Source organism: Balaenoptera physalus (assembly GCF_965194825.1).
Source record: "Balaenoptera physalus genome assembly, chromosome: 16".
Classification (NCBI taxonomy): Eukaryota; Metazoa; Chordata; class Mammalia; order Artiodactyla; family Balaenopteridae; genus Balaenoptera; species Balaenoptera physalus.
In genome coordinates, this window is record NC_138898.1 from 14,424,503 (window position 1) to 14,439,672 (window position 15,170).

General features: G+C 48.0%; 1 protein-coding gene and 1 long non-coding RNA gene across 7 annotated transcripts in view; one reads left to right on the plus strand and one right to left on the minus strand.

Moving 5' to 3' along the window:
- LOC309645800 overlaps nt 1-15,170 on the minus strand; it is a 141,586-nt gene that overhangs the window by 66,103 nt on the left and 60,313 nt on the right. The window lies entirely within an intron of this gene.
- The window catches only part of ELMO2 (engulfment and cell motility 2), a 38,360-nt gene that overhangs the window by 12,538 nt on the left and 10,652 nt on the right, over nt 1-15,170 (plus strand). For 3 of the 6 annotated variants that reach the window (XM_082430831.1, XM_082430830.1, XM_082430829.1), the window contains exons 5-11: nt 138-188; nt 3,596-3,777; nt 5,342-5,441; nt 6,546-6,697; nt 9,241-9,319; nt 10,483-10,518; nt 12,478-12,528. In XM_082430831.1, the coding sequence (XP_082286957.1) occupies nt 138-188; nt 3,596-3,777; nt 5,342-5,441; nt 6,546-6,697; nt 9,241-9,319; nt 10,483-10,518; nt 12,478-12,528 (651 nt within the window). The remainder of the gene's footprint in view (nt 1-137; nt 189-3,595; nt 3,778-5,341; nt 5,442-6,545; nt 6,698-9,240; nt 9,320-10,482; nt 10,519-12,477; nt 12,529-15,170) is intronic. The other 3 variants (XM_082430834.1, XM_082430833.1, XM_082430832.1) reach the window with 1 other exon arrangement.

Sequence of the window (15,170 nt, forward strand, 5' to 3'; positions counted from 1 at the left end):
AGCAGGAGAAGAGGCCCTGACTGAAGAGTCTCAGTTACAACTACTTTAAAAATGACAGAAAGTTCTTGTTGATTCAACTTGCTTGCACAATTTTAATATTTTATCTTAGCTACTCTTTTTTTCTCTTTGCTACCCAGACTCGCAGTGACATTAAGAATGGGACAATCTTACAGCTGGCTATCTCCCCGGTAGGTATTCGGCTTTCCTTAGGAATTCCTTTATTTGACAAGCGTCTGTGAGCACTTACCATGGACCAGACTCTGTTCTAGAAACTAAGACTTGGAGGTTAAAAAGTCAATCTTTGCTCTCACAGCCTGGTTGGGAATAAACAAACAAATATAAGGCCTCTCTCAAGGGTCCTGAAAGAAGGTTGCTTAGGGAACTCAGAAAAGGGTCCACCTAACTCAGACTGAGGATTCCCAGAAAGCCCTTCCAGAGAAGGGGGACACTTGGCTCAGATGTTGAAGGATAAGCAAGAAGCAGCTGAAGAAAGAAGAAAAGGAAACGTATTCCAAGCAGAGAGATGTGCTTTGTTTAGGGAAGGCGGGAGTGATGGGTGGCCGAGGGCCTGTAGCCATCAGCCAGAAGCCAGTGGAAGGTTCTTGGGCGGCCTGCTTATGGGTCGGACTTTATCCAGAAGGGAAAGATCATTATTGTGGGGACGTTGAAAGATTTTAAGCAGGAAGCTATATTATGCTTAGGTTTATATTTTATGAAGATCACTTTAGTGACAGTGTGGAAGACGGGCTTGAAAAAGGAAGGTTGATGGTAGGAGGAATCTTCAAGAAGCTGATGAGCAGTGTCAACAGCCCGTGAAGGCAGTGGCCGTGGAGATGAAACGATGGGCAGGAAAAGTATTTGCAGGTGAACTTGGCGAAGAAGGCAATACACTGGCTGTGGAAGCAGTGAGAGAATGCAAGCTGGCCCCCTGATTCCTGCAAGAGCAGCCCTTCTGGGTGACTAAGGAGGCACCCACAAAGGTAGAAAGAAAACAGGTGCTAGAAATGGCTTAGGAGCTGAGGGCAGGGGGAGTGTCCGGATGGAGGACGGGTTGGTCTGCAGTGAGCAGAGAGAAGGTAAACTGAGAACAGAAGAGTGGTCCGTTGATCTGGGAGGTCAGCCGGTGGCTGGGGCAGCTGGGTGGCAGCCAGATTGCAGTGGGTTGAGTTTAAGAGGTGACAAAGTGAGGACCTTGTGTTCGCCACGTTATCGGGAAGCTTGGTTTAAAAGGAAGTAGATAGAGAAGGTACTAGCTCGGGGATACGGAGTTGAAAAGATACACCTTTTAAAAAGAGGTGAAACATTCACGTGTGTTAAAATCACAAGAGTTTGGCAAAGATACAGTGAAAGGTCGTCCTCCCACTCCTGTCCCTCACCTACCCAGCTATCCACCTTCTCTGACCCTTCACGGTTGTTAACTTCTGTTGCAGTTTTTTGTGTCCTTGAAAATACATTAAGATGGAAGAGAGGAAGGTTGCCAGTGCAGGAAAGAGGGGGTGAGTGACGGGGGCAGGACCTTGCTGCCCACAGGACAGGGGGTGCCCACAGCCCAGGGGAGGGATTTGCCCTGACTGCTTGGCCTGGAGCAGGACCAGTGATACGGGGGTAGCGTAGGTAGGTTTGTAGAAGGGCTGCCGGAAAACGGAGGGCGTGCTGGCCCCTGTTCTCTTGGTGAGGTGAGAGGCTGGTCCATCTGAAAGGAAGGGAGGTGTGGAGTAATAGCAGCTACATTGGCTGAACGCCTGGATTTTGCAGAATACTTTACATATATGGTATCACTTAATCTCAACAAACCCCATGAGATGAGTACTCTTGATAGCCCCATTTTTCATACCAGGAAACTGAGACTCAGAGAGACTAAATAACCTGCCAGTTGTCGACAGCTCAAAACGCGGCGCAGCTGCCTCTCAAGCCCAGGTCTGGGCGACCTCAGGCCAGTGTTCTTGGCACTGCCTGCCCCTGCTCTCCTCCTCAACTCTTCTCGTCCTAAGGACTTCATTTCTCCTCCCCAAGCTCGGCTAATTTAACGTGACGGCCTGGGAGCTGCGCGCTTTTACAGAAGTGCTGAAGCATTTTACAGGCCTCTCGCGCAGCATAGCTGACTTTCCCAGAAGCAGGAGGCGCAGGAGGTGGCCCGGAAATGCTGTCTCGGGAGGAGAAGTGACATTTGGAGTTGGAAGGCTCTCAGTGTGATGCAGACCAGTGCTCTTCAAATCGTTCCATCCTGTGACCTTTTCTCGCTGTGCACACGTCCCTCACCGTGGAGGTGAGGGAGGGTTTCTGTGTCCTCGCGAGCAGCGTGCCGTTAAAGGGGAGAGACGTGGGTAGGCCCGACTCCTCTGCAGCAGCAGTACCTGGGCTCCATCGCTTGCTTAGCACTGGAAGAAAAACGAAGACCCCCGGGGCGCTTGTGCTCTCCAGATTCTTCCATTCCAACTGAGAATATTAAAGTAACACACAAGAGATAGAGAATGATGGAACGGTAAGCTGTGAGGCACGGACTATAGAGTGAGTAAGTTCAGCAACAGGAAAGACCAGTGAACATGAGAGGAGGGGCGGCAGCCGCAGTCGCAGGAAGGATGCAGGTGCTCCCATGGGAAAGGTTCACGTGCTCGGGGGAGGCTCTGTCACCAGCCGTCATTTTCAAAAAGCCGTTTTGAAATTAGCTGCTTCCAGCCCCTTGGTATTCTTAGTTTCCCCAGGGCTAGCACTTTGAGGAACAATGATACGGACTCTGAGGGAAAGTGAAAAAAACGTGTCAGGCTTATCACAGTTGCAGATTGAAAGGGTCCTTAGAGGTCATCAGATTTCATTCTCCACCCACTGTAGGAACCCCTTCCATAGCACTTTGGACAGGTGCCTGTCCTGTTTTCCTTGATCGCTTCCAGTGACCAAGAGCCCAGTATTCAAGAGACAACCTCTTCCACTGTCTGACGGCTTTAGTTAATATCAATAGAAAACTCTTACGGTTACCAAAGGGAAAAGGGGGTGGGGGAGGGATAAATTAGGAGTGTGGGATTAGCAGATACACACTACCATATATAAAATAGGCAAACAACAAGGTCCTACTGTATAGCACAGGGAACTATATTCAATAATCCTGTAATAAACCGTGATGGAAAAGAATATGAAAAAGAAAATATACATACACACACACACACACACACACACACGCATATATGTGTATAACACTGCTGTACACCAGAAACTAACAAAACATTGTAAATCAACTGTACTTCAATTAAAAAAAGAAAGAAAAACTCTCTGATATTGAACCAATATCTGTTTCTTTGTGACTTGACATAGTTAGCGGATTGTCATCTCCCAGATCTCTCTTGTATTCCCTTGGTGGGAATTTTTTTATTCCATAGACCAGAGTGGTACAGAAAGGATACATATAACTGCAGACCGGTCTTGTCATACCGGTGATTCCCTGATTGATCCAATAAACATTTATTTAGCAAATCTGAAGCAGTGTGAAAAGCTACTTCTGTCTCGGGCTTGGGAGTCCACAGAAGGGCCCCTGTGAGCTATTCACAGAGCAGTAACCTGCCACAGGGAGCAGATGGCATGTGTTTTGTCCCTGGTCCCACAGTCCCGGGCTGCACGCCAGCTGATGGAGAGGACCCAGTCATCCAACATGGAGACCCGGCTGGACGCCATGAAGGAGCTGGCCAAGCTCTCTGCGGACGTGACCTTCGCCACCGAGTTCATCAACATGGATGGCATTGTTGTGCTGACGCGGCTTGTGGAAAGCGGAACCAAGCTCTTATCCCAGTGAGTGTTGCTGAGGTCTCGTTTGGGAGCTCTCAGAGATTTACGGCACTCCGCAGGGCATCCTGTGCTCATTTCCGTTGAGTCAAATGAGCTTATTGAGCTCCTTCTGCATACAGAGCAGTGTGCCCAGCACCAGGGTCCACACAGAGGGGTGTAATTCACTATTGTGGTCCTGAATCTCGTAGTCTAGTTGGGCTCTCACAAATTCAGTGACGGTACAGAACAGTACTATGCTGAGTGACGTGAACATCGGGGCTCTAGAAGTCAAGAAGAGAGAGGTCAGCTCACGGCTGAAATCATTTCCGGACAATGACTGGCCTGATGGAAGTTAGTGAGCAGACTGTCCATTAGCAAGTAGAACAGGTGTCTGTGTGTCTGTTCTTAACCACACCCCTGCGTCCCTCCCTCTCCAGTCACCTCCCCACTCCACACACAGGCTCCTTATACAGAGACACGCACAGGCCCTCCTCTGTGTTTACCAGAGCGTCTCCCCACCCATCCACTGTCTCCCTGTCACCCATTTTCACGGGGGCAGGGGGGCGTCCAGAACTTTGCGATGCACCGCAAGTGGCTTTGTGGTACTCCAGTGTCAAGGTGAACGTGGCGGGAAACTGCCATGCCATTATCAGCAGTGAGTAAACAGGTGTTTAGTTTGTCTTCTAAGCCCACAGAACCTAAGCTGGCAGAGAGGGAGTCAGAAACCTTTGAGTTGATGGATCAGCTACTGAAATTTTTAGCCAAACCGAGCAGCTAGTCTTGGGTATTTGTTTTAAGTCTTGGATTCTCCGGCTGCACGGAAATCTCGAAGCCTTTGGCTGCCATCAGCACTGACCTGGACGTTCCGTGGTCTCCTGAGAGTGCAGGGTTGGGCCGGCCTTCATCTCCTCCTCTTTAAAATGGAGGGGATACCTCCCTTGCCATATCGTCATGAGCAGTACTGTGGATGAGAATGGGTCAGAACATGCTTTGCAAATGGAAATATAGTTTGTAAATTATAGAGCACTGTACAGATGTATAAAGGTTGACGTGTATACAGAGCAGAGACGGAGGGGAGAAAACATTTCAGTCCTCATTCTGTGTCAGCTCTGTGGTAGGGTTTCGCATGCATTGTCACCCTGCCCTCACCACAATGCCGTGAGGTTAACGCTGTGAGAGGAACTCAGTTTCATAGAGAAAGAAATAGAAGTTCGAACAGATAAAATTTGCACAGTTAGTAAGTAGTTGACCCAGAGTTGAACCCATGGCCAGAGTTCATCCTCTTTCTCCTGTGCTCTGCTGCCTCCCAGCCTAAAAGTGAACCTGGGACGTAAGCTCCCTCGGGTACCCCACCAAGTGCTGGGGTTTGACAAGGCCAAACCCAGAAGCCTTTCCTTCGGCGACTGCAGGGAAGAATCTGCTCCACACCTAGCTTAGGTGTGTGCCAGGCGCTGGCTCACAGTGGTGTTCGCTGATTTCTCAGGCGGTGCTTACGTTGAAATCCGTCCCTATTGTGGATGTCTTCACACCTGTGTTCCCCAGTTCTGAATCTTTGTATTGTTTTGTGTGTGTTTTGCACATGTCTCAGCTACAGTGAGATGCTGGCATTCACCCTGACTGCCTTCTTAGAGCTCATGGACCATGGCATTGTCTCCTGGGACATGGTTTCAATCACCTTCATTAAGCAGGTGAGGCCTCCAGCATTCCGTCTTTCCTCCCTCCGTCGCCAGTTGTTCTCTAGGCTTGAGGGGAGGTGCGGGCAACACAGCTGCTCCAGCGAGGGTCGGGTTCTATCCCCGAGGCCAGGTTTTTCATCCTCAGGCTCCGGCCTTCCTGTGGCTCCTGGAAGATGTACTTTGTTACACTCGCAGGGCCTGCACTGAGAAGATGGAACTGGGCTCCCGGAACTGATTATGGCCAAAGTGGAATTGGATTGTCAGTGAGACTCGGGATAGCGTGCAACCAGCCAGCCAGCCAGCCAGTACCATCCCTAAGTCTTCTGACCTGCTTCCTGAGCCCTGCCTCCTCTTTGGATAAAAAAAAAAAACACATTCATTTCATTTGCCTTCTGTTTATTAATCTGCCTTCTGTTTACAAATCTGCAAGGTAGCCTGTTTGATTGTCAGATGAACTCAGTGGGGGGGAGAAGATACTTCTAGTTTTATCCTCCTTTCTTCTAGAAGAAGGGGCAGTGCCACCTCAGAAAACTGAACTAAAACCAATGAATGCTATATCTGCTGACCTAGAATTACACCTGTCATTGGCTTGGGACATTGAGAACTTCCCGATGCTGGAGATACTTAGGCACAAGTGAAATGACCATGTGTCAAAGATGTTATAATGGGGATTGAGAAAAGGGATTAGATTATAAGACTTTGAGGTCCTTTCTGTGTCCCCGAGTCTGCTGTTCTGCGTGTGTATAGGGACAAAATGAATGTCCGGAGTATAGTACATGGAGAGCAAATGAGATCCCAGCATCAGTAAAACCCTCTGCTTTTTACACTCAGCCTTTTCATGCCTGAACCCTTATTTTGAAAACAAAAGATTAAGCCCTTAGGTTTAAGGAAACATAGTTGAGTGGATGCTGTAATTTGAAATTGAGTTATCCATGCCTAGGGACTCCCTGGCACATTGGCCAACATAGCAGATACCATCGTCCACCTGGGGACAACTGTCCAAATGTGGGCAGCACACCTAAGAGGAGAGTCTGGGGGCGGCGGGCATCTGAAACCTAAGCCTTCAGCTCTCTCGGGCCCTGAGCTTCCTAACTGACTTGCCCTCTCTGGCTTTAGATCGCAGGGTACGTGAGCCAGCCCATGGTGGACGTGTCAATCCTGCAGAGGTCCCTGGCCATCCTGGAGAGCATGGTCTTGAACAGCCAGAGTCTGTACCAGAAGATTGCAGAGGAAATCACTGTGGGCCAGCTCATCTCTCACCTCCAGGTGTAAGTAGAGACCCTGCCCCAGCCTCCCTTCCCTGCCTGTTCTCTTCTCCCCTCTTACTCTGTTTAAGTCTTCCAATCCTACTTCTGCTTTGCTTGTATTCTGAGATGCTGGTCTGCTTGTTCATTCACTCATCACCTCTTCCACATTACTGCCAGAATTCTTCCCGTAATTCAGACCTGGTCATGTCATGCTCCCGCTTGAAATCCTCTGTAACTCTCCTTGCCTCTCAGGATAATGTGAAGTTTTTCCCAATCTTCCTGTACCACCATGGTACCAGACAGAATTAGATGCTTTCTCCTCTGTGGGCCAAATAGTTTCTGTTTGTACCTATGATAATCATATTTATATAAAATACTGTATTTTTATTATCTGTCTCCCATTTTAAACGTTGAGCTGTCTGGGAACAGGGGCCAATCATTTTTGTATCCCTTGTTTTGATTTAAGTAGAAGCTCAATTAGCATTTGTTGAATGAACTCTTGCCGAACTAACAGTATGCTGTTGGGGGTAACAAGAAGTATTGTATAAGATGTGAGTTCCAATCCAGGATCTACTGCAAACTAGGTCTCTGCCCTCAGCAAGTTACCTAATCGCTTCTGGCCTAAGTTTCCTCACCTCTAGACCGAGGTTAATCATCCCCACCTCTCAGACTTGTGAGGATCAAAGAAGATAAAAGGTCCAGCATAGGGGCCAGCACAGGATAGGTATTCAATAAATTGAGGAGGTTTTTTGTTTTTTGTTTTCTGTTTTTTTTGCTTTTGTTTGTTTTTTAAGAAGCTTATCACATCCTAAAACATTTAACAGATAGTAAACAAAAGCCAAAGACAGATTAAAGCCTTTGGAGCACTGTTCGTCTCCTCCCCATTCTTTATACTTCCCTTTCAACCATTCCGCACAATTTAAGGGGACTGGGCTTCCCAAAACAAGGATGGGGACACTGCTGATTCCTTCCTAACCCTTGCTCCCTTCCAGCATACAGGATATTGACAGAACGCCCTGCCAGTTCCAGGGGAAGCCAGAGCTCCCAGACTTGGTTGATTATAGCAGCCTTGTCTTCACTCAGCTATGCTCTCAGCCTGTACCTTCCCACTAGTCCAAGTAAAAAGGAAGCACAGGGAGGTTTACAGCTCTGATTTCTCCTTGTCACTTCTCTAAGGAATTCTTAAGCCTCTGTTTTCATGCCCAAAAGCCAAAAAGGTTGATTGAAGTCAGGGGGACATTGTAAACTCCAGATGGAGAGTTCTGATTTTCCTGACCTCAGAGTTACCTCTATTTCTTTGTTTCTGCATTGGGAATGACCCAGTTACCTCCTTAGAGATGATAGAGGAGTGTGACATTTCTTAGGGGTCAGTCTATGAACACTTTCAGCCCATTGCTGTCCCCAGAAGTCATGTCCTCTGCTGCTGGGCTGAGGGACAATTAGTGGCCTCCACTAGACCTCCAAGATGCCCCCGGCCAACCAGGACGCCCAGCAGCCCCTCTGGAAAGAGCCACAGAATGCACTCACAACGTGGCAGGTGGAGAGCTCTTGTCAAGTGCCAGGATTACAGGATTCCAGAGAAGTGTTGCAGTTATTTTATTTGTTTAAAATAAGTTCATAGTTAAAGACTTTGAAAATACAGAAAAGCACAAAAAGGAAATCATTTGCCCATTATCCCCCCTCCAGACATAACCACTGTTAACAGTAAATTGACTGTGCCGCTGGGTTTTTTTCTATGCATATTTTTAAGAAAGTTGGAATCTTACTGTACATGCTATGCGTGCCTTGACTTTTTTTATGGACTAATAGATATTGAACATTTCCCATGTCAAAGAGCCTTCTGAAAGGGTAGTTCTAAATCTTTTTGTGCAGGAATTCCGTGCTGGTCTAGTGGTTAGGACTCCATGCTTCCACTGCCGAGGGTGTGGGTTTGATCCCTGGTCGGGGAATTAAGATCCCGCAAGCAGTGAGGCCTGGCCAAACATTAAAAAAAATAATATATATATATATATATATATATATATATATATTTTTTTTTTTTTTTTTTTTTTTTTTTTTTTGCACCCCATATGCCTTTGAAAATCCAGTAACAGTTATGGACTCTCACCTCCCTGGAAAAATATATCACATAGTCAACCAGCTACAAGGAATAATGGCTGCACCATTTCTAGGGTTCCCAGACACTCTAAGCCCATCCCTAACCCCAGGCGAAGAACCTTTATGCTAAAACAGCATTTTTAATGACTGCTTAGGATTTGAATATATATGAACAGAGTCACTACTGTGGACATTTGCATTATTTACTGTTGTTTCTTTTTTTAATAGTACTTGGATGAAACACCTTGCCAGTAACTCACGCACAGCTCTCTGATGACTATCTTTGGATAAACTCCTGTTAGTGGAATTGCTGGGTCAGGGAGTCCGCCCACTTTTAAGCTTTTGAGACTAAGCCTCTGATTATTGTTTGATTACAGTCTGCGAGTGATTGTTTTAAACCATCTCTAAGGATCGTCTTGCTGGTCAGTCTTCTAACCTCTCTCTGCCTTCTTTCTCCGTTGACACAGCTCCAACCAGGAGATTCAGACCTACGCCATTGCACTGATTAACGCACTTTTTCTGAAGGCTCCTGAGGACAAGCGACAGGTCTGTGGTGGCCTTTTCAAGCTTTGCATCTGGGCTCTCCCAAGAGAAGACTTATCCTCCCAGTCATTTTCCCAAGAGTCCTTCCTCCTGTCCCTCTGCGGCCGGAGCCCATCAGAGTGGCTTTGCTAAGGAAGACCCAGGGAAGAGCTAGGAGGGAAACCAGCTGGGTCCTAGGTCAGGGCAGGGGCCTGCAAACTTTTTCCCCTCAAGGGTGAGTAAATATTTTTTGCCTGGTGGCCCTTGTGGTCTACGTGGCAACTATTCAACCTTGCCGCTGTAGCCAAAGCAGCCTCAAACAGTAGGCAGACAGGTGGGTGTGGCTGTCTTTCCATAAGGCCTTCTAGACACAAACAGGCAGCAGGCCTCATTTGGCCTTACTGCGACTACCCGTGGGTTAGAGGATCAAGGGGCAGGGAGAGGAGGCCCTCTGGGCCTCCCTGCCGGGTCCCAGGAGACAGAAACAAATGCAATCCTTGCTTAAGGAAGCAAGAGTGGAGGGACTTAGCTTGAAGTTTCATGTATAAAGATCCTCTGATCCAGGTTCTAAACTTTTTTCTTCCCTATCAATTAGCTGTGTGACATGATGCAAATCGCTCTGCTTCTCTAAACCCCAGTTTCCTCACCTATAACGTGGGAGCAACATCTGCCCCATTCACTTCATAAGGATGTCATGAGAAAAAGCCAGACCCCTATTTTGCAAGTGAGGAAACCAGGGATCAGCTGGGCAGTGGAGCAAGGGCTGACCTAAGAGGCCAGGGCCCCGAGGCTGAGTACTTTTCCTGCCACTGCTGGGCAAGTGCTCTAACCCCTCTGGGTCTCTGTTTACCTTTCTGTAAAATGCCAGATTAAAGATCGCTATGAGCCCTTCCAACACGACTGTTCTAGATTTCTCTGGTCAAAGCCCAAGTGATGTACAAAAGAAAGACTTTGTAATTCTCTGTCAATACCATGGGCTCAGTAAGTTGTAATTCCTGTGGGATTATGTACCAAGTTCTTGGAAGATTCTGGTGGGAGGACCAGGAGCATCTGTGGTTCTGTGTGTCCTTGTCCTTCTTGGATGGCTCGCTCTGTTCATCTCTTCCTCCCTAGTCCTGTTTTGAATGTAAGCTGAAAGCTCATTCTTCCATCTGCTTCTCTCTGTGCTTTTTGCTTTCTGCCGGCAGGACAAGCATCTTAATCCTCTAGACCTGCCTGTCACTGTAAGTAGCACTGCCATATGGAAAGGGCCCCGCTCTTTTCCAGGTGGGGAGGTTGAAGCTGGGTGAGACTCTCATGATCTGATCTAGTTGTTCAGGGAGCTGCAAGACACAGGAAAAGGTTGTGTGCTGTAAATCTCATTTGTCAGGACACTTAGGGAAGTACCGCAGATCAGAGTCACCTAAAGGATTAAGGGGATGCCTGCCCTGGGGAATGTGGCCCAGTCTCTCCTTTGTAACCTGCCTTCACATGGGTCTGTGGTTCAGCCAGGAAGATCAGATTCAGAAACAGCCTGTGACTTTCATCTAGATGATGCCAGATGCATCACATTCCAGCTTGCTGTAGCCAGGAGTAAAGGTAAATCCATGCCCTTTTGGACGCTTACTAGATCCTAGGAATTGGAAAAGCTTTAGACAGTTGACAGAAGGGAATTTGGATACTCGTTTCTTGGTTAGAGGGAGCTGAAAGAGGTCAGCTCTATGAGGATATGAAAAAGGCTGAGCGCTTCCCCCAGCACCGCAGAGAAGCCTTTGGTTGAAGGCCTTTATATTCCAGCAGAGGACCACTGTCAATCACCCACTTTGTGAGTCATCGACAGCAAGATTTAATCGTGAGTCGGCCTCCCGTAGCCACCAGAGAAGTTTCTAGTCCGCCTTCCTCCTCTGCCAGTCAGTGTGTGCTCAGGGGACGCAAAGTAAAACTTAATGTTCCTGGCAGCGTCAGCCGTTTGGAATATGGCTAGAAATCTAGAAGCGAGAGGGAAAGGCCTTCCAGCTCTGAGAAAAATGACAACACTCACGGATACTGCCCCATAGGAGAGGTGTGACAGCTCCCTCAGGCCCATTGATTTAGAATTATCTGTGAAATTAAGGCAGCAGTTTAGAAAGTGAAGTCATACTGATTAACATTATAAGAAGTGGTGGCTGACATTGGAAGGAAGAGACAGAAGAATTATGAAAAGCTGTCAGAAAAAGTAAAAGCATAGTAATCTGGGACCATTTTGTTTAGGGGAAAATAGCTCCACATTTCAGACGCCCCATAGGGTATTACAGTGTCACAACACAGAATAATAACTGATGTGGTTTTTGTTTTTGTTTTTTTCCTGATGAAGCCAAGTCCTTGGCAGTGATTAAATTATTATAATCATTGTAGTCTCTTCAGAAATACAGAAGTGTATATATTCTTAGAAGATTAGCATAAGAATGGTCAAAATAACAGTTCTGAGAGGACCCTTAAAGCTTCATTCCCTGGAAGATTCACTTAACGTAGGATACTTTATTTCCTGAGTGAGCTAAATAAATAAAGTGTTACTGTCAAAATCTGAACCAAATAAATAAAAAAAGGTGACCCTGTTGTGAAAAATCACTTCAGAGCACCCAACACATTGTTCTCTAAACTGATCAGAAGTGAATCATAGACCAGCTACTGTTTCAGAGCGTCCCACCCCAGCTCCGTCTGCTGGCGTGGTGCTGGGGGTGGGGGGCGGTGGAGGAGGATGCTGGGGCCCAAGCCCTCTTGCTCGGTTTGGAGTCAGTGTCTCATTAGAGTCCCTTCCAGCCTTGGCAGTGGTTCGGGCCTGGGATGGTGCATGTGGCTTGGGAACCATCATGCTGCTCTGTGCCCTGTGCTCGTCCATCTCCTGGCATCCTTGTAACACAAGTGTCTCGTCCTGAAGCAGTCTTTGTCCCTCTTTGAAGATGACACGGTTGATTGTACCACTGGGAAAGGAAACCCTGTTTGCGTTAATGTGTACTCACGAAAGAAAATGTGCGGGAATTTTTCAGAGTATTAAAATAACGTATTTGAAGGTCTGTGAATTTTTTTTCATTTGCCCACTTTTCATTTGAAAGGAAAAAAATTACGGGAAAAAGCCCCAGAGCTGTGACATCACCTTCCTCTTGATAGTTGTCACAGCTGCATGCCTGCCACCTTGCCTTACGTTCGCTTCTTCTTCTCAATAGGATATGGCCAACGCATTCGCACAGAAGCACCTTCGGTCCATAATCCTCAATGTAAGTTCCCAGACAAGCTATATTTTGTTACTGTTATTGTTTTGTTACTATTAACTGCAACTACCACTATTATTATAGTTGTATTATTATTATTGAAATCACTGTGGAGTGGGATGGGCACGCAGAGGGACCTTACTGATAGGAACTAAACGCTTCCTAAGCTGGAAAGCTTATGGTTTCTGATCCACTGTAAGCAGGGCTGTCTCTAGGAGGCTGTCCCACCAGGAATTGCAGGGCCTCTAAGGAGGTACTTAGCCAGCTCTACTGTTTGTTGCCTCACAGCTCCACAAACTTTTATCCAGAGGGAATGTGTTAAAATAGGCACAGAAGAGGAATTCACTCCACTAACACCAGTCATAACCCTGAGTTGTGCGGGGCACTGGGAGGGCTGCCCGGCCTGGGAGATTGCAGAGGAAGAGCTGGCAGTCCTGCCGTGAGGAGAGGTGTCAGGTGGCCTTAGAGGTGGTTCTTCAGGGAAGGCTGAGGATAAGCCAGCTGACCCGTCAGAAAGGAGTTCCTGCATGGGGAAGGGGGGCACCTAGGAGGAGTGCGTGGGCCGGTAGAGCGTGGGGTGAGAATTTGTGACAGGCTGGAGAGGCGGCCAAGACCAGATCAAGTAGGGCCTTGGTCTTTTTCCCAAAAGCAATTGAGAGGCTTTAATCAGGATTGTGAAATAACCAGGCTGGCGTTTTAGAAAGATCACACTCCAAGATCCGTGTTTCCTGAGGGGTGTGTGAGGGAGGAGGGTAGAGCGGGAGTTGGGGGTGGGGGGGAGGCGTCTGGAGGGAGGTCTCAGCCCCTGTTCTGCATCGGGGAGGGGATGTGGGCTGGGAGAGAGCTGAGGTGGGAGGTGAGGGCCGGGAAGGAGAGTCAAGGCGCTGGGTTAAAAGGAGGCCATTTTATCAGTTGTCCAAAACCAGGTGCAACTGGGAGACCACAGTGTAGGGAACAAAATGAGAAATTGAGAGTCAAGTGTGAAAGGCTTCATAATTCTGAACGTGAACTTTGGAGTTGGCAGCCCCCGCTCTGCCTTTAACCAATCTTTGATCTTGAGCAGTTCGCTTAACTCCTGTGGGCTTCAGTTTGCCCATCTGGGTGTGAGGACCAAATGAGCTGATACGTATACGCAGGGCTTAGGGGGCCCCGGCACTTGGTGAGCGCTCTGCTCACATGGGCAGTTCCATCACCGTAAACAAGATGCAGAGGTGATAGAATTCAAGAAGTAACCGTGGGCACCTGTGAGGTGGCGCGATCAGCTGCTCTAAACAGGCAGAGCCCACTGGACTTCTCGCAGAACGAGCTCCTGCCTGCGGGCCATCTCCCTGGTTACACAGCCCCGCTGCCAGCCCGGCAGGAAGGGCCTGGCCAGAAGCTTCCGCCCTCTGCCTGCCACACAGGTTCCCTCATTCTTGTCTCCGTGTCCGAGCGGTTGTGTGGGGCGCCGTCCTCTGCATGTGTGGGAGTGGGTGCCCTTCTCAGAGAACTTTAATGCATTTCGAGGCTTATTATTTACCTGAACGGGATTAGAAGTTCAGCTCATTTCTGGACAAACCTGGTGAACAAGCGAAGATTCCATCCACTATAGAAGACAGTTTGGTGTCAGGACTCAGGCTGAACCGGTCTGCTAGGAGAAGGTTAACGTATGCTCACTTAAGTCTCGGGATTGAACAGAGTTGAGCCAGGAAGCCGAGGCCTCGAGGTACCTGACAGTCACATAAGACTTCATCAGACTGGTGCTGTTCTTCTTTAAGCCATTGATGACTCGAGGAAGTACCCTCCCGCTCTGACGTCTCTGAGATTGAGAAACGGGGATTAAAGTGAATGAAAGCCAGTATCACATTAACTTTAACCTCTCTTCAGAGTGGTTTTATGAATTATGGAGAGAGGTGAGGAGAGAGGAATAGGGATAGACGGGTAGGGAGAAATCAGAGTGGCGGAGGGAGGGACGCAGAGAAAGGAAGAGGCTCAGAGTGAGGTGCAGGGGCAGAAGCGGCTGAAGCGGAGAAAAGACCCTAGGCTGCAAGAGACTGGGTGGAGGCGGAGGAGGAGCAGAGCAGACCTTGAGAAGGAAGCTGGGGAGGCGGAGAGGAGGCTGATGAGAGAGATCGCGCCCGAGGAGCGGGAGCTGGAGAGGGCGCGGGGAGGAGGTGAGGGCGGGGCACACACGCCAGGGGGCGAGCAGGAGCAGCCCTGTCCGCTGTCCCGTAGAACTTGCTGTAGTTGTGGAGGTGTGTGCAGAAAGGGCGGCCCAAGCCACGTATGGCTGTTGAACGCTTGAAATGTGTCTGGTGTGGCTGGGGAACTGAATTTGTAGTTCTTTAAAGTTTCAGTTTAAATTTAAATGCCCACGTGTGGCTTGTGGCTACTGTATTGGGCCTTGCAGATCTAGGGAAAGAAAGAGACAGAGAAAGGAAGAGCTCTCTGGAGTTGCACCGGTGGGGAGAGGAAGTCTAGAGCAGCGCCGTCCAGTGGAGATATGATGCGAGCCACTTGTTTCATTTAAGTGTTCTAGTAGCAGCATTAACTAAAAAAGGAATAGGGGAAATGAATTTCAATAATATAATTCATTTAACCCGGTATATCTAAAATAGTATGATATCAACATGTAATCAATAGGAAAATTGTTAATGAGATATTTTATA